Source organism: Sabethes cyaneus, chromosome 3, assembly GCF_943734655.1.
Source record: "Sabethes cyaneus chromosome 3, idSabCyanKW18_F2, whole genome shotgun sequence".
Taxonomy (NCBI): Eukaryota; Metazoa; Arthropoda; class Insecta; order Diptera; family Culicidae; genus Sabethes; species Sabethes cyaneus.
Genome location: NC_071355.1, coordinates 181,835,435 through 181,861,624, shown reverse-complemented (window position 1 = coordinate 181,861,624; position 26,190 = coordinate 181,835,435). Strand labels below are relative to the sequence as shown.

Genomic DNA, 26,190 nt, shown 5'->3' with positions numbered 1-26,190 from the left:
ATTAACCAAGAACTGGGTAAAACAAAATCAATTTGAAAGATTGCCGCTTACCTGACATAAAGTCGTTTCACTTTCGCTGGTAGCTGACCCATTTGTAGTGCTGGCGGCTCCCTCTAAGGGGGCCTGCAGACGAAATTTGAGCGAATCACACTTCAGAATAATTCGTTGGCCAAATTGCTCTCGATATGGCTCAACAGATGGCTCAGTTTTCGTCGGTGATTGCGCCGCATGCATTTGTTGACTTGCTCCAAAAAGTCTTCGGCGATTATCTTTCCTAGCCTGCGCAATGGAGACATCCGTTTCGCGACCATATTTCATCAGTTGGGGATTCATGCTCTGCTCTAACCCTTTAAGAGTTCCGTACATCATGGTGCTTGGGCTAGGCGGAGGCGCTCGTTCCAGTGATGCGGCTCGCTTATCTTCTTGTAGTTTGTTCTGTTGTATCACTGTAGATATCTTTTTCACCCAATCTTCCATGTCTGCCTCGTCATCTGCGGCCAGCGTAAAGGACTTGTGCTGGCCCGCGTTCATTTTCAGTTCGAAACAATAGCGTCCTTTTTTCGGATTTGTAGCAATTTCGGTACAAAAGTCCATGACAATAGTAGTCTTCGCCTCAATTTGTTTCTCGTCTTTATGCAACTCTAGAATGTAGGTGCCGTCGATTTCCTGCCGAAGATAGCAGTAGCGTCGCTTGAATGACTTCGACCCTATGTGGGCAAACATGCGGTCTGAATTTGTGTCTGGGCCCTTTAGCAGGTATCCCTGTTTGGTGATCGAATCTGCCTGCGAGCGAGTCATCTGTTCATCGAGCCTATCATGATCGGTATCGACTTCGTACAGTTCTTCCTTCAGTTCATCGGATGGCGATGTTCTGAAAAACAAAAACAAAAAAAAAAATGGATTGAAGACGCAGTTCAGCTTTTGATTGCTATGACCTCCCATCCCATTTTTGTCTTGACCTTTATTATGAGATCAGGCATTTAATTAATTTCTTATAGCGGTAGTTTTTACAAACGACGGAGGGAACGGTAGTAGAAGAAAGTAATGAAACAAAGGTGTTTCAGCCCAAAAACCAGATACGTCGCTACATTAATAAGGGGGACTGCGCAGTCTCCTTTAGTCCAGCGCCTCTATGGTTCAAAGGTACACGGGTACCAGCGAGGCACACGCCCTGGTGCGTGTTGTGGGTTCAAATCCGGTTATAATCTCTGATTATAGCTTGGTTCGACCCATGCACCTTCAAGCATTGGACAAAAGGTAGGAGTCACAACGACAACTTGTTAAGCGTAGCTACCTATTACCCCCCCCTCCCCCTTCCCTTTCCACTGCTTAGGATTGCTAATAAATTCATTATAAAATTTAACAAATCAGGCAAAAAGTACAAATCCGACTTCATATGTCGGAAAACCGGCCTTTTTGCAGGATTGACCGGCCACCGGCTTTGCAAGTGAAAAACCGGTCGGGCCGGCCAAAAACCGGCCGCTTGGCAACCCTAATTGGACACTCCAATCTGTTTTCGGAAAATATGGAAAATATAGTGATTTGCAACATAAGTTGGTATTTTTGTTAGCTTAATAGAATGTTACTGATATAGTAAGTGCTATTAGTTGCGTATTCTCTAATGCCAGTTTAAAATAATCCATAGAAGAATTCAACTCTAGTACTAAAAGCACCGACGAACCGACATGACATCCCATACATTTCCTTTAAAAAACTTGGATCCGAAAATTTGAATCAAAATACGTTAAACAGTAACCCCATCTGCACAACGGATCGCTATTTATCTTGGAAAAGTAGAGAACAGGTTTGGCAGAATGTCATTCACTAACTATGTGTGAATAAAAACACACTAGGAGCACAAGTGAATGCACCTTTATCCTTTGTTTTTGCAATACACAAAGAATTACCGGCTTATTTCCGATATTCATACAGATTTCCGTTGAAACAAACTGAATTTTGCATAAATCTGTCTCCCGTACCTTTGTAAATCTCTCTGATGTTTGACATAAGTGATCGCTTGTAAGCAAGCGGTCGTTTGCTTGCAAGATAAAGCAAAGCAAAGCCATGATGGGTATATCGGTATATCAACGTCCTGTGGAGAACTTGACCCTTCTTTATCGACACACTTCGCAGCCGGTTATGAAGTAATTTGCGGTTTCGTCACCGCAACGAGAATGACATTTGCTGAGGATCGCTTATGTAGGAGTGAGAGGGGAGCAAAGAGTGGAGGAGAGGATCCGGGAGTTTGGAATTTGATGTTGTTGATATTACTCCTACTGCAAACAGCCTTAGCGAGGGCCTCAGCATGTCAAAAAATCTTTATATGTGTGCGTGGTGGAATACTTCATTTGAGTACCAGGACCAGGGGCTTGCGATGGGTGCCATGTTTTTGTTGCCAACATCTCAGCACCAGGGGGCTGATATGACGTCACATTTTCGTTGCTCACATGAAAAAGGCGGCAAACGCATAGTGAATTCACAAAACGAATTTAACTAACCATTTTCACAGTTTTATGTATTTCGCATCAATTGCCTGCCTGGCATTAGCTATGTGATGCTAAAACCTTGGCTAAAATCAAACTAAAACTAACAAAATTTAACAATTTACACATCCGACTCGGTTGTCAGCTTGAGCCCATGTATGAAGCTGTCAGCTTGGGCCCGCTCTATGTTGGCTACGTTTTTTTTGTATAGGTTGGTATTGGAAGTGTCATTCCCGTGCTCAGCACATCTCGACAAAGGTTGGCAGCAAATCTACCTGTCAGACGGGCGCTATTTCTTGCATTTTTTGAAATAGCGCCCTTCGTTAAGTGGACTGTCAAACACCGTTCGTTAAGATACGGATAGCACCCCGCTGACCAGGACAGTTACGGGCAAGGATACCAGATTTGCAGATTTGTCTGCAAATTGCAGATTTTTGGAAAGGTCTTGCAGATCATTATAAATTTGCAGATATTTGCAGTTTTTCTGACAGTCTATTTTCTCTAGACTGTAAGTAATCTTCTGTTTTCTATTCAAAGAACGTCAAAACAACCTGTTCTTCCACTAGAACTGGGCCATAAGCCAAAAAAATAGATGCAATCGCTTGATGAGCCGAAAATACCCTCCCGTGCCCTAGACACTTTTAGCACTGACGAACTGACATGACACGGGCGTATCATTTTTAACTCACATTATCTTGCTAGATAGAGTCAGTAGGATCGTTGCACTAGCCCCGTAACCAGAGATCGAGGGGATGCGCTGTGCTATCCCTCGCTATGTATTTGACAGAGGATAACATCGCGCTTCCAAAACTGTCAACGCTTCCAAAAGTGTCAAATTTCAATGGCAGTAACATAGCGAGAAAAAAAAGAAAAAAGCAAAACATCGAGTTTCTTTGTTCGATGTAGAGTGACTATATACAGAGTGGCGACGTGTCATCCCAAATGTATGCAATGCGGGTTTTCCAAGGTTTTTCTTTCTCTTTCCTGCATACGCGTTGGATAGATCGTCTGCTCGATTGGAATGACACTGACAGATAATTATCATTTCAATTTTGACATTGTCGCCACTCTGTATATAGTCACTCTAGTTCGATATTGTACTCGCTGCTCTCGTTTTTACTTCAGTCTTCGAGTTCTTGCTGACCACGGGAATGACACTTCCAATACCAACCTATAGAAAAAAACGTAGCCAACATAGAGCGGGCCCAAGCTGACAGCTTCATAGATGGGCTCAAGCTGACAACCGAGTCGGATGTATAAATCAGGGGCTTGCGATGGGTGCCATGTTTTTGTTGCCAACATCTCAGCACATCTCGATATGGTTGGCAGCAAATTTACCTGTCAGAGGGGCACTTTTCCTGCAATAGCGCCCTTCGTTAAGTCGACTGTCAAACACCGGTCGTTAAGATAGGGATAGCACCCCGCTGGTATAAATTGTTAAATTTTGTTAGTTTTAGTTCGATTTTAGTCAAGGTTTTAGCATCACATAGCCAATTTCAGGCAGACAATTAATGCGAAATACATGAAACTGTGAAAATGGTTAGATAAATTCGTTTTGTGAAATCGCTTTGCGTTTGCAGCCTTTTTCATGTGAGCAATGAAAATGTGACGTCATATCAGCCCCCTGTTGCTGACAATTCAAAAAAAGCTGGCATCCTTGCCAGCTGTTGCACAGACTACGTGCACGATTTTTCAAAAATTTAAAATTTTGCTTTCTGTTCGAGATCGAGTTCGTTGCAATTTGCAAACTTCTGCATGAGCATCAGGGATACCAGACTTGCAGATTTGTCTGCAAATTCCAGATTTTTGGAACGGTCTTGCAAATCATTATAAATTTGCAGATATTTGCAGTTTTTCTGACTTTTATTGTTTTGGTGCAGATTTTTGTTCGAAGCTCTTTAAACTTTCACAGACTTCCTAAAAAAGTGTGCAGATTTTCGCAGATTATTTTCAAACCAGAAAATTCGAGTAGCCGGAAAACTGCTCGATTTTTTCGGTTTTAGAGCAGTTCCAGACTTTTGTTCAGAAAATATGGCATCTCTGATTGCAGTGATCTGAGCAAGGATCTGAGCATGCGGAAATAATTTAAAATAACGACTTTGACTGAGAATTTCAGTGTTCGCGTTTGTGGTTTAGTTATCGCTTTTCGTCGGTTTTTTAAACTGAATCCTATCAAAATGTACGCAATTAATTTTCCACCGGAAATTTGCACAATTGATACCTCGTGCATAATATGTTTCGAATTCGTTAAGTATCCTGTATTATGTCCTGGTTGTAAGCAAAGTACGTGCTTTGAATGCATCGTTAGATGGATGGCAGAAAAAAACAGCTGTCCCAAATGCCGCAGAATGTGTCAAATGGAAGAGTATGTTGTCCAGAAAGAACGCTACAGCTGTGTCAAGGATGGGTGGATCACCGAATACTACTGCGAGCAATGCAACGAGCTATGCTGCAGAGATTGTCTGGGTAAGTCTGGACCCCATTACCGCCATCAAGTGCGCATGTTCGACCTCTTGATGGCTGAGATAAGAGAGCATGTAGATGCGCTGACCAATGCTGAAAACGCAACTGATGCTCTAAATAAGATAAAAGCGCTGGTTCCGCGGGGAGAACCCCGTGAATTCGTTCGTCAACGAAAGTCGGTAGAGAACGAAGTGGCGAAAGTATTGCCCGCTATTGGCAGGTAACATAACCGAACATTACACTTACTACGGTTAATAAATTTTTTTTTCTTCAGAGAGTGGCCGAAACCCGGGTACAATGTTCCAGATCTGACATATTTTGAGAAACGCTTCTCCCTGAATGAAGAAGAGGTGCAAGTGTGTCTGACCAACGACCCCTATGGTAACCAATGGAAGGTAACTGTTTACCCTGGCGGTTTTAGCGATGCAAAAGAGAAATTCGTCAGTTTGTACCTCAAGTTGGTACGTGGTATTCCGGGCCGCTATGAATATTACTTCAGATTTTACGGTAAAACTTGTCCCGAAACGATCAGCGATTATTTAGCTGTCGACGATTTGGCAGTCGGTACCCAAACGAAAGGGTGTCAGCGATTGGTTTCAATAGTGGAAGCAAAACAAAAGGCTGGTGCCTGTTCGGAATGGCAAATAGAATTCGGAGTACGTCTAACTGACCTTATGTACGCCTTACGATGTGCGGCAGCACTCACAATTAATATTCCCAAAAAGTGAGTTGCGATTACAATATTTAAACAGTTAACTTTAAATTTACATATTTATTTTTTTTTGATTTAGGTTAAATTACAAACCCTTTTCATTTACGTTGCAAAACTATTCAATGTTAAAACGCTATGACAAAATAATTTTCTCTGAGGTCGTATACGATCAGCAAAACATAGCTTGGAGATTGCGAATTGACACAAATGGACACGAGGTTCAGGGGCAGCATCTAAGCGCCTACTTGGTTTTGATGAACGGCGCCCCGGGATGGTAGGATCGGATTTTTCTTCATTGATAAAATGTTGCTATTTCGATTATTGATTGCAGGTTTGATTTTTATATCAGATTAATTCATCCTCATATTCCTGGTAGAATACACCAGAAAGAATTTACACATTATTCTGAATTTCACTCCAGCTGGGGTGTGTCACAGTTTATCGATAACTATCGGTTGCAGCAGGATTTTTTGTGTGGCGATAATTTAAGATTTGAGTACGGAATGCGACCATCACATTCGGAACAAGAACTGTTTCAGTAAAACCTTCTGATTTTACTTAATCCACGATTAATTTCATATGCTTGATTTAACATGTACCTATTTATAATATTCCCATAAATAGATAAATTTAAAGCAAACTTACCTCGGTAGCTCAAGGTATGTTCCTCCATATGCACTGTACTTGTAGTGTATCAAATGATTGGCAGTTTCGTACGTGTGCAGTGCTTGGCGGGTCAATAAATGGCCTTGTGGATTCACGACGGGCGAGGAAGGTCTGCTGCTATTTTCAACGGCTGGCGAACCATTCGTGCTACTGTTGGTTGCTGTTTTGGCGAATTTCGGAATGTTGTTGCTGATGGTGCGGAATTTCTTCGACAGGACCACTTCCTATTTAAAAAAATAATAGTATAATATAAGTTATGATAAACCAGCAAGCTCGAACCTACCCCTACGTCATCATTAGGATAGATTAGCAGTTCTCGTTGAGGATCATTCTGGATGAGAGTTTTATTTTGGGTCATAAATCCCTCGAAGTCGATGGGCTCTACCAGCACAGGTTTGCTCTAGAATAGAGGAAATAAAAATAAAAACATCATCATTTAATCATTTCGAAAAGATACGTATCAACCAATAATATAAGATATAAGACAGATTTGTAATTTTGCCAGATAAAATACATAAATCACTATCTCAATGTTATCCAGTTATCGTTTTCAAAGTAAACCTCAGGCCATTCAACCTTTCCCGTGATTTCAAACTGCAATCAAGCTCGATCTCGAATGATCTTGGATAATCTCGAAGCCCACGTTCCATGGTGTTACTAATTGTCTTCTGGAGCAGTTTTGCATCGATTATGTTGATCGTCGTACAGCAATAATAATAATAAAAATAATAATATGATAGCAAAATCTGGCCAAGCCACCACAGCCAAGCGGTGGAAGAGCCAGGTGGAGCAACATCGATAATTTTGCACAATTTCCGATAAATCACGCTCTGGTTGGTCAAAGAACCTTCACCGCACAGGAATCGCAGAAGAATTTTTGCCTCGGGGGGATCAAATCTTGTAAGGTCTTTTCAGGCAGGATTACCGAGCGAGTGAAAACAGAGCGATCATGCAAGCACGAATGAAACAGGTTAACTCTTGCCACCCTCAACGTTTGCTATATGCTAGTGCCCCGGCTGAACACTAAGTGGAAACGATTCACCCGAGCTCTGCAATCTTGGCCCATAGAAGTCATTCAACCACTAGAAGTGGAATTGATCAGCTAGTAATGAAGGGATAGAAACAAAACCGCAAACGTCCGGTGATGGAATGGTTAATAAGTTATAATTGCACACGTCAACCTCTTGACAACTATTTGGTGCGTTTCCCATTTGTTTATTGATGTCGTTCGCCGGATGGCCTGTCTTCACTTTGGTTAGGGGCTGGTGGAGTAGCATGATAGGCAGTGCAAAATAACGCTAAGCAGGACGTCGCGTATTCGGAGAGCAGGGTACCTACTTATTTACAAATGCTAACTAAATGTACGGTTGTTTCACTCTGTAATTAGTTTTGCTAGACTGAATGTATGCCGAAGGTTATCATAATTTTGGAATGCAATGCAACGTCTTGGACGTGATGTATCATATAGTTAGATGGGTATTGTTTGTTTCAGATGTGTGCAAGGCCCGTGGGACGCGATACTACGCGAATTATTCATTTTTTTGTGAAGAGAATAAGTACTTTAAGAATTTCTAATATTTCGTGAAGAGCAATATGATTGTTTACAAATAAAAGGCAGGCATTCAGCACTTTTTATTATAATTTTGCGTCGTTGAGCGCAACATGATAGAGATTCTGCACGACGGACTTGTAGTGGATCTACCAATCTTATACGGAGAGGAGAATGCCCTCAAAGCACCAAAAACGGCGGGCAATTGGGAAGGCCTTTTGACCAGCCCATTTGTTGAGAGTCGGGAGTATCTGATCTCCAACCGGTAAGAACTGCTTTCAGCTGAAATATACAATCACAGCCGAGAAATTCTGCCAACACTGACTCTACATTAGGCGATTTTCAAGATTTGTCAGGAGTAGAAATTACTGGAGGAATGGATGGAACGAGTTTCTTGTCACATCTTCAAAAATGATGGTCGGCTCAACTGCTGTAACTATTGTGGCATAACGCTGATAATCACCGCCTATATCCTGTTACGCCGGCTGTCATCGACAGCACATGGTTTCAAAGGGAACTATGAAGCGGGTTTCATGAAAGCTCGCGCCACTACGGACCAAATTGCACGCATCACATCTTTATAGATTTTAAACCATCAACACAAGCTAGGGCAGATAATATACCGGTCAAAGCAACAAGACTGATCAGAGCAACATTACATCGAGTGCTGTGTTTCAAACGGGGAATTAAGAACACTATCGGGTTCCATTGTGATGTGGCGGAATTTGAGACAAGGTGACGACTTATCCTATATGCTTTTTATCATCGCTCTTGAGGGAGTGTTTTGATGATCGGACATCGAAATGAGAGGTTCGACTAGGAGGCTAGGAGTGAACAAGAAGTAGTAAGTGAATTCGTGTATTTAGATTTGGGCAACCGTATATAACAACAGGCTGGCTGGTAAACGGTTGAATAATGCGTACTGTCGGTGCCTTGTGCATCTGTAGGCATAAAATAGACCCTACAGTGGTTCATAGTCTCTTATTCAGCAACTCCTATCCTCCTCGTGGTTCCAGCCGGGATCCGAGCAACCTTGGTGGAGATCGGGTAACCAACCCCGGTGGAAGCCAAGGTCGTAAGCCGACAGGGAAGGAAAGCACTTTCGAACTTCGTTGGCCCTCCGGAGAAACAGGGGGTTGGTGTAGCAGGCTTTGCAAGCCGCCACCATGAAAAATACTAAAGCACGGAACTAAGGACTATGGATTGGAAACTCGGGACGTGGAACTACCGATCTCTCAACTTCCAAGGAGCACACGAGTACTTTCCGACGTAATGAAGAGCCGCAAGTTCGACATCGTAGCGCTGCAGGTGTGCTGGAAGAGCTCAACGGTACGTACGTTCAGAGATGGACATACCATCTATCAGCGTTGCGACAACACACACGAGCTGGGTACAGCTTTCATAGTGATGGGCGAGATGCGTAAACGGGTGATTTGGTGCTGGCAATGCGAATGTGCAGGTTGAGAATCAATGGCCGATTATTCAATATAAGCATCATCGACGTGCACAGCCCTCACCTCAGAAGTACCGATGACGACAAGGATGAATTCTACGCGCAGTTGGAGAGTGAATACGACCGCTGCCTAAAACATGATATCAAGATCGTCATCGGGGATTTCAATGCTCAGGTCGGCCAGGAGGAGGAATACAAACCGGTGATTGGAAGGTTCAGTGCACACCAGTGGACCAATGATATGGGTCTAAGATTTATCGAGTTTGCCGCCTCCAAGAGCATGGCCGTACGTAGTACCTTTTTCCACCACATAATCCATCATAAGTAAACCTGGAGGTCACCAAATCAGACAGAATCACAGATCGACCACGTTTTGATCGACGATCGGCACTTCTCAGACATTATCGACGTCAGATCCTATCGAAGCGCTAACGTTAACTCGGACCACTACCTAGTGAAGGTTAAGATGCGTCCAAGGCTCTCCGTTATGAACAACATTCGGTACCGACGTCAGCCTCGGTTAGATCTAGCGCGGCTAAAGCAGCCAGACGTCGCCACAAACTGCACGCATTCACTCGAAGCTGTGCTGTCGGAAGAGGACGAGCTGGACGAAGACCTTCTCGAGGACTGTTGGAACATCGTCAAAATAGTCATCAGCAGTGTAGCGGAGCGCTCCATCGGGCATGTGGCCCGGAATCAGCAGAACGATTGGTTTGATGATGAATGTAGGAGGGTGATGGATAAGGAGAACGCTGCGCGGGCGGCCAAGATGCGCAATGCCACACGTCAGAACGTGTAAAGACACAAACAGAAGAAGATGCAGCGAAACCAAACCTTTCGGGAGAAAAAATGCTACCTGGAAGAGCAGGAATATGCAGAGTTGGAGCGGCTGCATCGTTCTCAGAAAACGCGAAAGTTCTACCAGAAACTGAACGGATCCCGCAAAGACTGTGCCGCAAGCCGAAATGTGTCGGGATAAGAATGGAAGTATTCTGACGAACGATCGTATAGTGACCTATAGGTGGAAGCAACTCTTTGGCGAACACCTGAATGGCACCCAGGCGGAGAACCATGGCGGCGGGGAAAGCGATTTCGACGGTACAACAAACGGGGAAGAGGTAGATGCCCCAACGATAGGCGAAGAGACAGCTAAAAACTAACAAGTCAGCTGGGAAAGATGGCATTGGAGCTTATTAAAATGGGACCAGAAAAGTCGGCCATTTGTATGCACCGGCTAATTGTTAGAATTTGGGATACAGAGTGGCTACCGGAGAAGTGAAAAGATGACGTTACCAGCCCGATCTACAAAAAGGGCGACAAAAAGGGCCGAACACATCGCCAGGATGCCGGATGGCATTGCTGCGAAAACGATTCTACAACAACCTCAGCGAAAGCAGGAACAGAGGGTTGACGAGGTCGAAAGCGACTCACAACTTCTGAGACGCCAAGGAAATTATCGACGAGTGGCCCAAGATCCAGCTGGTCAAGTAAATTTATAGGGTCATGTATCGACAGATTAAGATTCGAACGCACGACCACTCGTTTGTCAAAACAGACTTAACCTTACTGCTACAGAACCCTCAAGCCGCCGTAGGTTGGAGAATTTTAATTTACCTTCTGCGTTAATTTTCAACCAAATTAAACGAATTTGAAATGGATTTCAAATTAAAGATTTCTTCTTTATTACCATTTTCATTTGTTCCACAACTCGGTCTGTAACGATGGCCACCGATATCGATGTAGCAGTTGTTCCCTCTTGCAAGAGGAGCAATTTAAAGTGTGAACAAGTGTGTGTGTGAAAAGGCGAAAACGATAGCCTCATCTTCATAAATTAATACGGCAAATAAATTTTTCTCAGCGTCGCCAAAAATATCCTGAATGAAAAACAACAACATCCAAATATCGCCAAGAGCAGTTGTCGTCGTGCAACAAAATATTTATTGAGTTCTCCTTTACCGTGCACACGCACAAAGGGGCTCGGGCGCGCATTCAGGAACCTTATGACTCGCGCGTATTCTGAAAAACTGGAATTTATGGTTCCATATCATTACGGTTATTATTCTTGAGACTCTCTTCGGCTCGTACGTATCTTCTCTTGGTACACAGCTCAGACCAGTAACAACAATATTTCCCATTCAACTTTCACACTCTTGTGCGATGGCTCGTACCTCTTCCTTTTTTTTTACTTTTCCACGGCACAAGCTGAAAAGGTTGCCCTCGGGAGAATCTTGTAATACACGTTCAATCATTACATTTTTTTTTGCTTTTGTTATTTTCAGTCCATCAGCACAAATGCAACGCAGGCAGTGAAGTAGGTACATAAACCATTATGCGTCTGGTGCCCAGAAAATGCAGCCAACTTATTCGCGCACAGATCGTGCGTGTGGAAATTTATAATTTGCCTTTTTATGATTAAATAATAGATTCAGCCCCAGGGATAGAACAATTCAATTCGGGAGAAACCAAAGAAAAGCTATTACCTATAATATTCATTTAGTCAATGCAATCAGTTTCATATAAATATCATGCGACAGTGTTAAAAATTTCAATTTATTCTGTTTGTATTTTTTGTGTTTTTTCAGAATTTAAAGTCACAACAATGATGATGTTACAACGTATAATCTGATCTGCCTACATTGTGTACAATTAATTGGAATTGGAATATGTTTTTTTTGCTCCGCCAGTACTGGGAGAATTTCCCGCTGTTTTCCGTCCAATCATGAGCCTAATTGCTATCACTCGGCGTTGGTAGAGACATCACGAAATCGCAATTACGGTTTGATACGCGTGCAAGAATTTCACGTCGACCCTAGCCGGTAGCATATTTTTGACTTATTGGCCCCTAAAGATAGGCCCGTCGCTGAGCGAAGAAAGGGATGATGCAGAAAGATCGCAAGCCGCAAGCCTGAATATATTTCAATTAAGGTTTATACTTTCGAACGAATTGCTGGTTCGGATGGGAAGTTGATTAAGGGATTATTCCAGCACTTTGCGAGCTCTGGATCGTTCACCTCGATGACTCGGCTTGCACTTTGCGCTTGTGGCACAGTCATTATTAAATCCAACGAATGAATAACGGCATAGGTACAAGGATTCGGGGTCATTTCTTCATCAACGCAAAACACGATCACGATTTGAAAATGTGGCACATCTCTCCGTGCCATGATGCGTTGATTGTTTTAGTAGGTTGAACCTGAAGCGTTCAGTAAAATTCCCACACTCTGTCTGCCTAGCTACCCGAAGGTAAGCATAGTTTACTGCCAAGCATTCTACGTGATGTGAGTAATTATAGGCTTGCACTGACATTTTGAAGGAGCAGAAGTACGAAGTTTGCACGCGAAATGGCCACTAATGAAATTGATGCACTGTTTTACGATTGCCGAATTTTTCGATATTCGATGAACGACGAATTGACTACCCCCGAATACTTAAGTAGAGAAGATTCTGATACATATAGGCCAGCAAATTAACTGCAATGCTCAATGTTCTTGCGATCCAGCGTTCCCAGCGACGAGTCGAGAACATAATTAGATATCATTTGCAGTCGTAAAATATATCAAACTAATTCAATTCAAGCGAGCAAATAAAGATTTGATTGATACAATAACGAGATATTCTTACTGGGCTAACGAAAAGATGACCGAAATCGTGTTGAGCTCAAATGTGTAAGAACATTCATTATTGCAAAAATGATTCCCGTCATATGATGCTCTACATAATTATGGGGTGCTAAGGCTACGTGCTGGAATGATTTAGAGCTCTATTTTACACGTTGCATCTGTGTGAAATTAAAAGTATGTGGAATGAAACAAAAATAAGTTGAAACAATCTACATAAAGGCTGAGACTGCTCAAAATTCTATCGAATGAACCTTCGAGTATTTTTAACCTAATCATGCGAACTACTTACTTGTACCTTTGATTTTCTTCAACCACTATCGTTTAACTTTGTAACCTCTAAGGAAATTTTAACTAGTCTTAACCAAGGCTGACTTAATATATTTAATTTATAGAGCAATGGTACCCAGCTGCAGGCATTGTGCGGGCCAAATCAGATCGTCCCATGAGAGCCGAAGTCGCAAATTAACCCCTTCCCCCTTTGTGGACGTCACGTATTGAAAGTAAAAAGGAGATCTTGAAATTTTCTTACTCTTTCAAGAGAAAATAATAGCTTTTATGATTAACAAAATTATAAAAAGATTCCATTCTTTTGCAATTTCGCTTCAATCGACGAGTGGATTTTGGCGGATTTTATTTACAAATATTTTTTATCGAATTTCCGACTTGCTTATAATTTTATTAGTATAAATTATTTCTATGGTGCTTGATTTACGAACTGAAAACCAGAGCCCGACATCGTCACTTTTAACTGCAAATCGTCTCTTATCAATAAAACAATGGTTTCGACTGAAATAATAGCGCTTCTCTTCAAAACTGCCTTCAATCAGTGTCGGTGAAGCATGTTCCACTTCATTATGACGATCGTTCTTAAAGTTTAATTGGTACTTTTTTTTCAGGCATTGAGTAGAAGGCTAAAAACTGTGAATGTAAATGAGCTGAAATTGAATAATAGTGGTATTTCCTACAATGTAACGCATGTAATAATTAACTCAGTTAGTTAACAACGAGAAATCGTGCGTCACTTTCAATCGCCGTTAGTTGAAAGAACCACCAGCTCCAATTGACGCTTGCTTGCAAGACTCTGTTCCATAAGTGCAATAAGTCGCCTCATGAGTGACTTTGCTTTACAAGGATGTCACTGCGCTAAGAGAGAGTCAGTATCATTTATTTATTTTGACGATTTTGCACACCCCATATTTCAGGCAAAACTTCCAAATTCCTGCAAATTTTTATCTAGGAAAATGAAAATATGAAAATCCAAATAAATTAATCAGGGATGAAAGACTGAAAACATGCTTTGTGTAGTCTTATTCTAAAAATATTTTTTCTCGATGGATGCCACATTTGTTTAAACTTCCTCTCTACCGCCCTTTGTCACTGTCACAAAATTGAAACTCACTCTTACTCAAAGATCGTGGCCGTCATTATTGAGTGATCGTTTGAAGTGTTCTCAAACAAGCTTAACTATCATCTCCAAGCACGAGGCATTACCACTAAACTGGCTCCATTCGCAAATTCATCCTAAAATTTTCCTCCACAATCCTTCCCATTATGGGCCGCACGGACTATCACAAAGTGTCGCAGTTTGGCCTTTACTGGCTTCCGTGTAACCGCTCTCGATGGTGGATTATTGAAAAACACACATTTTTGTTCATGTTTGCTTTTCCATAAATTAAACAAATGTTAATATATTAACACAAAACAATTCTACTTCTTTTCATCCGCGAGGAACACAAATATTCCATTCTGATATTGTAAAATACATCAATTTTCAATCACAAGCTAAAAACAACGTTGCAAATCGAATGTGTATAAGAAGGATAGCATCCAACGCTTAAGCCACTGACGCAAGCGTACGACAAACAAGCGCCGTTGCTGTGTGCAGACATTCTGCTACCTACACACTCGCGAACGCACAGCATCGCAGCATCTTTCTGCATAGCCCGCTCGCGAGGTAAACAATTTGTGAGCAACCAGCTGACCGCAAGGGCTAGCGGCACACTGAGTTACAGATTTTGCATTACTTTTTCTTTTCTTCTTCATCTTACGCCCTCGATTCTAAACATAGACGGGAGCGCAAGCCCACGCGAGTAGTCGGTATCAGCTGCTCGGGTTGTAATGATGAGTGAAAGCGACGACCGTGGCTTTTAGCTAAATACACACTCACAAAAACTCGTCGTAGTGTATGAATAAATATGAGCGAGAGTCCGACAGGGATGCTAATGCCGGTATGTTAGTTAAAACGAGTACACGGGTGTTAGAAAATTAGACCACACGAGTGTAGGCCTCGCAACACTGGCCGAAAATATATCTTGATTTTAATTCCAGCTTAAACAAACTGATGTGTTTCATTTACACTACCACAAATGTGCCAAGACCGCTTCTAGAATATTGAGTAAAAATACACGGTAGTGAAGTACTCTAATTCCGTGGGATTTTTCAAACATTGTGGAAGGAAATGTGCCTGTTGTGTTGGAAGATTACTGATTTAATGCCAGGTGCACGGAATTAGGCACCCAAATTAACCGCATGGAATTAAGTATACACTCAAGTACTTTTTTTACACGGTTTGTTTTTACGATTATTAAGAACAGGGCAATTTAGGGACCATTCATTTATATCTCAATACATTTGGGAGAGTCCCGACATTCGTCACGTAGTTTGTAAATGGTACCTAAGTTGTACCGTTCTTGAGTAATCGAAAAAAACAAACCGTGTAAAAAAAGACTTGAGTGTATTGATTATATTGCTGGTATATTGGCAGCAATTCATAAACACCTTGACACCCTTTTGCTTTTTTGTCTGCTGCTGAAGTACAGTAATCCTCGGGTAGTGCTGTTTACTCATCGCTATTTGCCAGGTTTCTTGGATTAGCTAACAATATGCAGTTAGTTTTATTGTTTATTGAGCAACTAAGAAACTACATTTAGCAGATTGGCCCTTTCGAAAAGTTGGTGCCGATTTGTTTCTAACAACTGTGCTAAATCGTTAGTTAGAAATGGCAATTTTTTAAAGTCTTAAAATTTATTGCCGTTAGAAATATGGTGTTTTTTCAATTTCCAATATCCAGCAATTGTGCTGTTGTAAATTTATTTTTTGTTAAATGTTTACAACAAATAAATATTAAGTTAAACTTGATGGCTCGTGAAAACTACCACAAATGTTGACAGGTCATAATTTATTCTACTGCAATGTTTACATACCAGTGTATTATTATAGTAGAACTAAATGAAATTATTTTCTTCCAAAAACCTTGGTGTGTGTTTTTAATTCAACCCTCGGATCGGTAGTTTTTATCATGGTTTTTCCACAAACAGACGAGACACTCGCGTTAATTCTGTCTTCTATTAAGAAACCACCCATTTTTTCAAAAAAGCTTTTTTCATAACATGGACACACCGCGGTGCATGAGTGTTGCATAGAGTTTTCAGTATAAAACCAAACAAATGTAAAAAACGCTGCAGTATAAAACCCTACAAATATAAGTAACTTAACAACATGCATAACAGAGGGTGCTGGTGTGCAAGCGAAATGTATAGGACGATGGTTTTTAAAGATTTTCTTCTATGTGTCATGCCAGTACGTTAGTGGTTTTTATTTCTGTGTAGAAGCATTCCATAGACACAAATTTTATCTTCAAACTTCACCGTCCTGTCAGTTTGAACCTAGTTAGGCAAACGTAGATTTACTTCTTGTAACACTGAGAGTAGCTCATCATCCATCCCCCTGTCTTGATGAAGGAGGCGGTCGAACTTCTTTCAGAAATCAGAAACACAACATAACACTCGCACAAAGAAGTTGCACAGGAAGTGGCACACAAGACTGTTCTGCATTGTGATGAATGATGAAACTTACATCAAGTTCGGTATTAGGCAAATATCAGGACATGCACGCTAATGTCCCCGTCGTCTATGGCTGGACAGCTTGCATGTCCGGACACTGAGATTTCTCAAAAACAAAGATTGATAAAAGTATTCGGAAAAAATGGAACAATAGTAAATTGCGAGATTTCATGGTGTCACAATTATGACCTCCTCATTTCAAAAGGTAATCAAATGACTGTCAAACATTTTAACCATTAAAGCAAAGAGAATCGAGTAAATTTCATAAAAGTGCAGTTGCAAATTATTTTAAGAATATTTCTAATCGTTGGCGCGATAAAGTTGTTTTTCCAAAACAGTTTAAATTTGACATGAAAATTTAAGATTTAAAAAAAACTAGATTTTTTGAAACTATATCGTGTCCGCCATAACCGGACATCAACTTGTCCTCTATGACCGGACAGACTATAATATTTTTGATTTCTATATTAAATAAAATTAGATAAGCATCGCAAAAGGCAGAAAAATCAGAGCAAAAATTGCAACAAAATGTCAATTTGATGTAAACCTATCAAGGTGCCTTGTAAATGGAGTTACCGTGTACATTTTCGCATGCATTCCGTATTACCAGCACTCTCAATAATCGTTTTATGAAAATAGAACTATATTCTACTGTTATTCAACAAGCCTGCAAAGACTGAACTCACAAGATTTGTGCCGAAGTTTAAAAGTGTTCTAGGATCTTTTTCTTCCATTGATGCAGGTTTGAATAGATAAAATTATCATGTCCGAGCATGGGGGACAGTTTTCGATTTGCGCTAATTTGTACACCATTGTACATTGCACATTTGTGTTTGGATGGATACGTATTTACTAATTTGGTTGCTGCCGGTTCCTGATGAACGGCTAACATATTTTGCCACATCCACATCCAGATCCTTTGCCAGATAAATTTTTTTTAACGAACTTCGACAACTTCTTTTTTCGTACATTCTCGAGAATTGCAAACTTAGACACGATAACATAATATTCACCACTACATTTTTTCATGTTTAGAAATCAATTTCGTACAACTCTTCCTTAGACATAATCTTGGAACAAGTGAAAGTTTTCGAGATGCGATTGATTTTTCAAACATAATACCGCCATATACTACTAAATTATTTATTTATTTATACATTTTTAAGTGGTACCAAAATCTGTGAAAGGTGCATGTTTCCTCCTATCAAACACGTAGGTAAAATTTCATCAAAATTAGTAAGGTTCATTATATATTTCAGCTATTTTGGGACCATTTCGCGTGGAATTGCTGCAGGGTATGAAAGGGGCAATGAAGCCAATGAAGATGCGTTCAACATAGCTCTAGCCATCTCAAGTTCCTACCTATCACCTCCACGTGGTCATACCCGGTAATGCTTTTTCCTTAAGATTGAGTAGCTAAGCTATAAGGTTTGCCTGCCTGATATCAAAATTGTGGTTTCGGGCAGACGGCCGATCTACTCGGCCCCGTTGATAGGTAAGTCCCAACATATATTCTAATTATTTGTTTCGTTCTAGCTCTTCAAACACCTACTATACAATGGAAACAATGACCGTAAAACTTACTAATAATGTACATGGATATTGTTGGGCTGATGTACATGTAGGACTGATGAAACTCAAATGATGCAACTATATCTAATTCAAAGGACTGCTGGTGAGCTCGTTCCATTTTTATCCATATTAATTTCATTTCATTATATATCATGTGATAAATTCATTATATGTATTACATAATAACTTCATAAATACAGGGGCATCATATGAGCGGAAGACTGGAGGATGGAGTGAGGAGTCAACCGGAATCACTAGGAGGAAACTCCTGAAGGTCTGAAACAATATTTATGTTGCACTCTTCGCACAAACAAACCGTCACATGGGTTAAAGCTGGTGCAGCGAAATTGATTGTTACATGGAAGGATCCTAATGCTGGAAGGAAATTCTTGTAATCCCGGAATGCGCACAAGTGTCTCTGCTTGTAGGTCCGCCCAATCCCTTTTGATCCTTCTACAACAGCTTTAGTGTGAAATTCATTTGACAATCAAATTTGGATCTACTGTTAGATACACTGGCATGACCTTAAACTGGTGGTGAATTCCCCCATACATACATACATTTTGCATGGAATTGTTGCAAACCAAGGAAGTGAATTTATAAATAAACAATAGAACTTTTTTAATTAAAGTCAAAAATAAACAATTAATAAGAAAAAGTAGTAGAGAATGTTATTTAAGGAGTTTCCGTCAAAGTAATAAAATTTCTATCTCTTAAAGGAAAGAAGTTATTGTACTACAAATTATTTCGGTATTTTCATTTCTAAGTCGTTTTGATTTTCCTCAAAATTTGACATGTGATAATACTTCATTGTGTTGAAGGAAGTGTACCTCTAACTGCGAGTAAAAATTCCCAACTTTACATGATTACTTTGCTGTGAATAAAAATATGCAAGTTGTTTTTTTTTTTACAAAATGTAAGAATTGAATCTGACCAATATATAATTTCAACTAGATGGCACTACATGCCGCACAATGCACGAAGCAATAGACCAATTGAGCAGTGAGTTTGGTGGGTAACTATACTTTCGTTTTAGATCTATAAGATGGTCGTCTCGATCGAGCAATCTAAGATTTATAAACCGCTTTTATGGATTTATGTAAAGGTTAACGCCTTTCATTGGAGATATCCCAGCCGAAGTGATCAAAAAAGTGCTGCATAATTAGACCTTTCGTACTTGAAACGCAGTCGCGGAAATATTTGCCCGAAATTATCCACAAAAAATTGCTGGCTAATTTATTTATGCAAAAAAAAATAATCATAACTACACTTACAATTTTTAAGTAATTTATGTTAAAATTAAAAACATTTTTTTAAATTAAGACAAAAATGATGTGTTTTATTTTCTCTCAACCTCATCGTGAGTTGCTAGTGTATTTTATTCAACGTATAGGGTTTATTTCTAATTCCTGTCGTAGTAGGGAAAGCCACTCTAAATTTTCATCATTTCTTAGGTGGATTAATAAAGCGATTAATAAAGCATTTGATTGAAATAACGCAACTCGCTTTATATCTTAAATTCGTCGTACCGTTTTAAAATCCGTCCATCAAAATTTTTCATCGTCCGTACTAAAAATCACAATAATGTTTACGAAGCTTGCGCGCATGCGTTTGTGTAGGACAGCATGACAAATGTTATTCTGCCAAATTTCTGTAGGTTATGCAAGTTTTCCCGGCTGCAGAAGAACAACAATGCGTTGCGTGAGTTGTTTTCATTTTATGAATGACGAAAATTGAACCGATTAGTCGACATTTTCTTCTTCGTCGCACGAAAAAACGAAGGAAATTTGGCTGCTAGGAATTCTTTAATGAAAAAAAGCATTTAAATAGATCTCAGCTCACTTTGATTGAACGCGTCTGACAGGCAACAAACTAAAATATTGGGTAATAACTAATTTTGCATTGTGTGTCATAAAAATCGCTGAAATTGTTAATAAATTGTGTTGGATAGGACGGGAATAGGCAATTACGACGAAGCAGCAACATACCCTACTATGTTATCGATCGCCATTTCTCAGTAGAGGTGATGTAAATTAAACATGATAAATTACCTATGTAAAACGGATGATTTACGATTTCATGTTCCGAGGCCTTCTTCTAAGTAGCAGCATGGTTTGATGAAAATATTCATATTCATTCGTATAACAGAAACAATCTATGTCTGGGCCACTGGGCCATCAAAAATAGGTCCAGATTATATAGGTACTACTTTCAATCTAAAAAGCACTTTGCGAAAGTCATATATTTATTTAAATTTCCATCAGTGCAACTCGTTTTATGAATTTATGACAAAGAAAAATTCTTGAATTAAGTTCTCAAAACTTGTGAAATCAGATAATCTTGTATTTACAGCTTAATAATTGTTCATGTTCTTTCACATGAGTAAATATTTCTTTAAATGCCTAGCTGTTAAAAGTGTTGAGATAGCTTTCATTCATTCTTGATCTTTATTCAAAAATCTTTCATCGAATCTTTTTCAAATCGCTGCTGAACTCGCAAATGTTACAATACACAACTTTCCAATCAATTGTCAATGTAAACTAACCACGGTTTGTTACATAAAAGAATCTATTTTCAATGGGCCCTTCCTTATGTCCAGATTCCAAAAGAAATGACTCTCATTACGATACCGGCATCAATGTTGACGATTCGCAATTATACTGATGATGACGATGATGATGGCAGCGAAGACGCATGGCGAAGAAATCGATACTCCCGACAGCCGGCACCCTGTGCCGGGTGATCGTGCAAGCAAGATGTGTGCCTTGCCGATACCCCAAAAGTTCACATAAAGTCTGATGAACGATGGATACCTACCTATACGATCGCGAAAGCAACTCCTCAACAGTAACAACAACAGCAACAAAAAATCATCAGCCGAAGAGATAAACAAGACGACTCCGCCCTCTTTCCTGCCCACTGTTGTTTTTTCGGTATTTCGCGTTCGGCTCGCGATCGCGGTTTCTTTATTGAAATATTTTATTCAATTCGTTCCTTCCCAAGTCTGCTGATGGTCTGCGAGGTCGTGACAACGAAGCGCGCACACTTTCCGAGGAGCCTAACAAGAATCGTCACCAGCCGGTCTAGAACGACTGGTTCGAACCAGTCGCCCGGTAACGTGATCCTGGGCGCGAGCTACTCTGTATGATGGTGTCGACGAAAGCGATGATCGGGTTACCTCGCCAAAGTGCTGCTGCGCGCGCCAAGAGGATCATTTATAATAGCTCGATCTTGATTCTTCGTTGCTTTATTGGTGTTTCTCGCGCTTCACCTCTGGCTAGAGAAGAGATGTGGTTTGCTTTCGAAGACAAAAGACCATCACCCGCCAGAAGGACTCCATTCAGAAGATGCAGTTCCAGAAAAGGTTGGTGCGCTGAAGTGTCTTTATGCATCGCACCGCAAGCAAGCAAGCAAGGGTACCCTTTTTTCCTTGATATGATCAGTCTCACAGTGGCGAAACTGATGCAGCAGATGGATCGCCGATCGCAGAAGCACCGGGGTTTATGTAGGTTCGAATGATCGTGAAATGCGGCGATGATAAATGAGACATACTCGAGTGCTAATTTGGAACGCCCAGCATCTGGATTTTCACCACTTGCTGAGTTTAACTGATGCATCGGGTACGTTAGATTTTCTTCTTCGTTTCATACCTTCCGGAGGGTGCGGTGATTGAATGTATAAAACCTAGCGGGTACCGTTATGTTTTCTTACATCCCTACAGGCTTCTATCAAATGTCGGATTGTGTGTTGGGAACGAAATGTCTGAAAGAATTGCCTTTCGACGATCCACGATGAGGACGAATCAGTGTGAAGTTTAATTTCCAGGACCTTGGATTGTGGAATAAACTTTTTTGACTTTAAATTAACACGAAAAAAACAAGTCGAAGAGGTTATTAAATTTATAAAGTGATTTCTTTTGTTTGCCGTAAGAACATATAACACGGAAAACAAGAAACAACACTTAGTAGTTCTTACTATAAGTGCTCTATAAGTGTTCTGTCTTGTTCTTCCGTGAGATACCGTTGTGATTCAAACTTCGAACAGTTAAGCTATGCTGAAACTTTCTTCAAAGAAAAATGTTCGAAAACATCTTTATTCTACTCCCAAAACTGGTTTAATAGCATGACAATTTATTATTTTCGTGTTAAAACTTTAAAAATGACGATAAAATGTTAATTTACATTGAAAATCACTAAAAAACTACTATTCGGTTTTGATTCAAACTTCGATCACTTTCATGAACGACATTCAAAGCTCCAATATTTCAGTCTCAGACATCGAACACTTGTATTATTTTGAAAAGTATTAATGTTTTTAGTGTCATTCAACTTAAATAAGTGAAATTTTATCCTTTTTCTGTCTTTTTAAATCCACCTAACAGTATGATTTAAAATTTTCACACAATAATTAGTTTTAATCCATACTTCTGTAGTTAATTCCTAATATTTTCAAACTCTATGTACCACATCTGAAGCAAGTTAACTTTGTACAGCTTTACAATGCAGATAATTCATTTTCCCGAAGGAAAATCTGGAAAACCCGGATTTTATTCGTGGGTGTTTGAAGTTTGAATCACGCCTCAAAACGTGATTTAAACTTTGAACACTTTTTATTTATCTAATATCTTTTAGATTTGATTTTTAGATTTGATTTGTCTTTATTGATGTGTAGGCTTTGCCCGTTATCAGACTTAAAAAATATAAATACATACAAAAAATGACTTATCAACATTACATGGAATTGTTAAAATATTCCCTAAGACTAGATTTTAATTGAACACTAGACATATTAACAGAAATGACGGGATGAAGATTATTGTAATCTTTGAAATAATGCATGAAATATTGTATTTTAACTATGCTTTAGTACATATATATCTTGCACTTATCTAATAATCGCGAAGCGGGAAGGTAAATGTTCTAAAATTGGTAAAACAATGCAAACGAAAAAACAGCTACTTTTGCACGAAACGCTAAGAGTATGCGAACGAACTAATAATGTAATGTATATACTGGACACTATCACTTATTGTTCTTACAAAATAAAAATGATCATTTACCTTATTCGCCAACCGGTTTCGGGAAGATGTTACCCATCATCTTTTTCAAGTTCCTACCTAATCTACCCGAAACCGGTTGGCGAATAAGGTAAATGATCATTTTTATTTTGTAAGAACAATAAGTGATAGTGTCCAGTATATACATTACATTATTAGTTCAATAGTTCTTACGTTGCACGAAGATACGAAAGTCAAAGTATGCGAACGAAGTTAAAATATGAGTTCTCACTTTTTTCCAGCGCCTGCTGATTTCTTACAAAGAGTCCTACAGTTCAATGTCATACCTCACCGGATAGAGGACATTCTAACGAACACGGGGGTGTACAATAAGCATTATATTTTATAATATTAACGATACTAACGAGCATTTTATTCTGAAGTGTTCGAAGTTTGAGACTGTTCTAAGTTTGAATCAGAACGGTATATGAATATTAAACTATTCCTGTTGCTGAACTTGTTGGATCCAGAAAATTTCAAAGATTGTTTTTATGTGTTCCAGACATCAACTTTTGCCATGTATTTAATACATGACATTTATCTGCTCATTAGAGTAGGGCGTGGTATAAGTGCGATGTTTCAAGTTGTCATCAATTTTAACGACATATAAAGAAGCACAGCAATAAAATTTACTTTATATTAATACAATAACACAATATCTTCATATTAAACTATCAATCATCGGGAGTAATAGTGTTATGCAACATAAATTATTCTTTTTTCCGATCAAGTGCGGAATCGCACTTTTGCCCCATTAGCGGGGTAAAAGTGCAAATACCGCGGGGCAAAAGTGCGAAGTTTGAATCCATGAAATTAGCACAGCATTAGCTAACAAAAGTGTTAGTTGTGAGAAGCTGTTAGAATCAATAGGATCGTAGTAACTTGCCCTGCAATTGTCCTGCACTCTAACAGCTGGCTGCGCAATCTGTCGTATAAAAATAGAAGCTCAAGTTTCGATAGCGGAATGTAGCACCTAGGCTTTGCTTTGTTTTTAGCTAACAATACCTTCAATATGCGATATGTTTTGGTAAGGAATATTCCTAAAAATAAAAATTGTAATTGTAATGTGAAATTGTAAAAATTACATAAAATTTCAAATACAAACACAATTCTTATTTCAAAAGCACTGCCGGCCATCATAAATTACCAGTAGTGTAAGCAGTGTGTTGGTTTAGTAACCTATTGACGTATTCCTAAACTACATATAAGAGCAATTTTAATATTGAACTCTTCAAAAAAAAAATTTGACCGACATCCACATTTTCTAAAAATCTAATAAAAACCTATTATTTATACATTTAATTGAACAATTGTTTGATGGAAAAAATGAGCGGCGCCATCTTTTGAACATTGAAAAAAATGCTCTTGAAAACTTTTTCGATTTTTTTACTGTGATATTCGCATCAGAAAATTTCCAAAAAACAATGGAAATATGTCCTGCAGTAAGTATAACATCTGTGATTTTTTTCAAATTTTCATGATAGTTGGTTTCGGAGTAAACTGCGACAAATGAAATTCACTCTAGCCGCTATTACTGATTCAAGATGGCGTCTAATGATCTGAAAATTTGCCAAAATGCTCTTCAGGTCAAGTACTTTGTTTGAATCATTGCATAATTTAATTAGGTTCGGGGGCATTTTTGTATGGAAAACCGGCTAGACCCTTTCGTATGTGACTCTGAAGCTACAAAAGCGAAGGCCGCCTACAGATGGTCTTACCCGTTAGAGGGCTAAAAATCAAATTATTTTGTTCTTTAAAGTTTAATAAGTATGAAATACTGAAAAATGATTCAGCTAAGCTTCTGGTTGACCAAATCCGAATTTGACTCCTGCCATCAGATTCGGTAAAGGCGTGTTGTCTCCACTTTGTTCGTCTTGCCTTAGTTTGCCTTAAACTACTTTTCGCTTCCAACAGTTTTTTTAATCTTCTTCAGCTTATATTTGACGATGGTCCATTATTTCTTGATTGGGTGCGTTGGAAAGGTTCTTTTTCTTGGGTAGCCCCTGCATGTTTTTGGCAGCAGACCATTTCAGTGGTAGGATGCCAAATCAGCGCAAAACAGCACGCAACAATCGTGTTGCTTCAAGGAAGACTTTTTTGTAGACACTCGCTCATGTGTATTTGTAGTATTACGGTCTCGGTTGAGATAAAAATGTCACTTTTCAAGGCACAGGCACAGATAGCCTACCTAACGCTATATTTCTTAGAGACCTCCTAGAGATGCTTGTAGATATCTACCCCCTTACGGTTGCCGTATAAATCTCCCGCGTAGAGAACTGTTTGAAGTTTGCATTGGCGTGGGTTTCGTTGCACACCATTACGCAATTGAACTTTGTTTGCATCGTCCGGGATCATATTTTGGTCGTTTTGTTTTCTTTTCCGTCGCGATTAGGAGTCACTACTTTCTTAAAAATAAGTGCCCGGTTAGCTACGAGGTACGCCGAAATCTCGGCTAGGCGGTGTTTGCTAGTTAGAGTCAGTAGAATTGCCTGTACTCTATAAAAAGACGAGTCATGTCTTAGAAAGACCTTTTAGCCCAAATCTTAGCTTTTACCTGCTAAAAACTCATCAGTTAGGGTCGCTTTTTCGTTCAACGCTAGACGACACTCCCAGTTAGTGTGCAACATCTCAGACAGAGAGGTTCCACTTGAAAGCGCTTACCAACAATTTTTTTGTATGCCAGAAGGGCCACTGCGACAGTCCTAATGATCGTCTTTTGTGGCAGACCCCGATTTCTGTCCAACACTTTGTTGTCGTCGCTGCCGTTCCCGGCC

The 26,190-nt window shown here is 39.7% G+C and overlaps 1 protein-coding gene across 1 annotated transcript in view; it reads right to left on the bottom strand.

Moving 5' to 3' along the window:
• Positions 1–26,190, bottom strand: part of LOC128744605 (dedicator of cytokinesis protein 9) — a 172,403-nt gene that overhangs the window by 19,754 nt on the left and 126,459 nt on the right. Inside the window, exons 2-4 of the mRNA XM_053841738.1 lie at positions 6,608–6,724; positions 6,304–6,548; positions 52–871 (exon numbers count right to left, since the gene is read on the bottom strand). Of these exons, the coding sequence (XP_053697713.1) occupies positions 52–871; positions 6,304–6,548; positions 6,608–6,724 (1,182 nt within the window). The remainder of the gene's footprint in view (positions 1–51; positions 872–6,303; positions 6,549–6,607; positions 6,725–26,190) is intronic.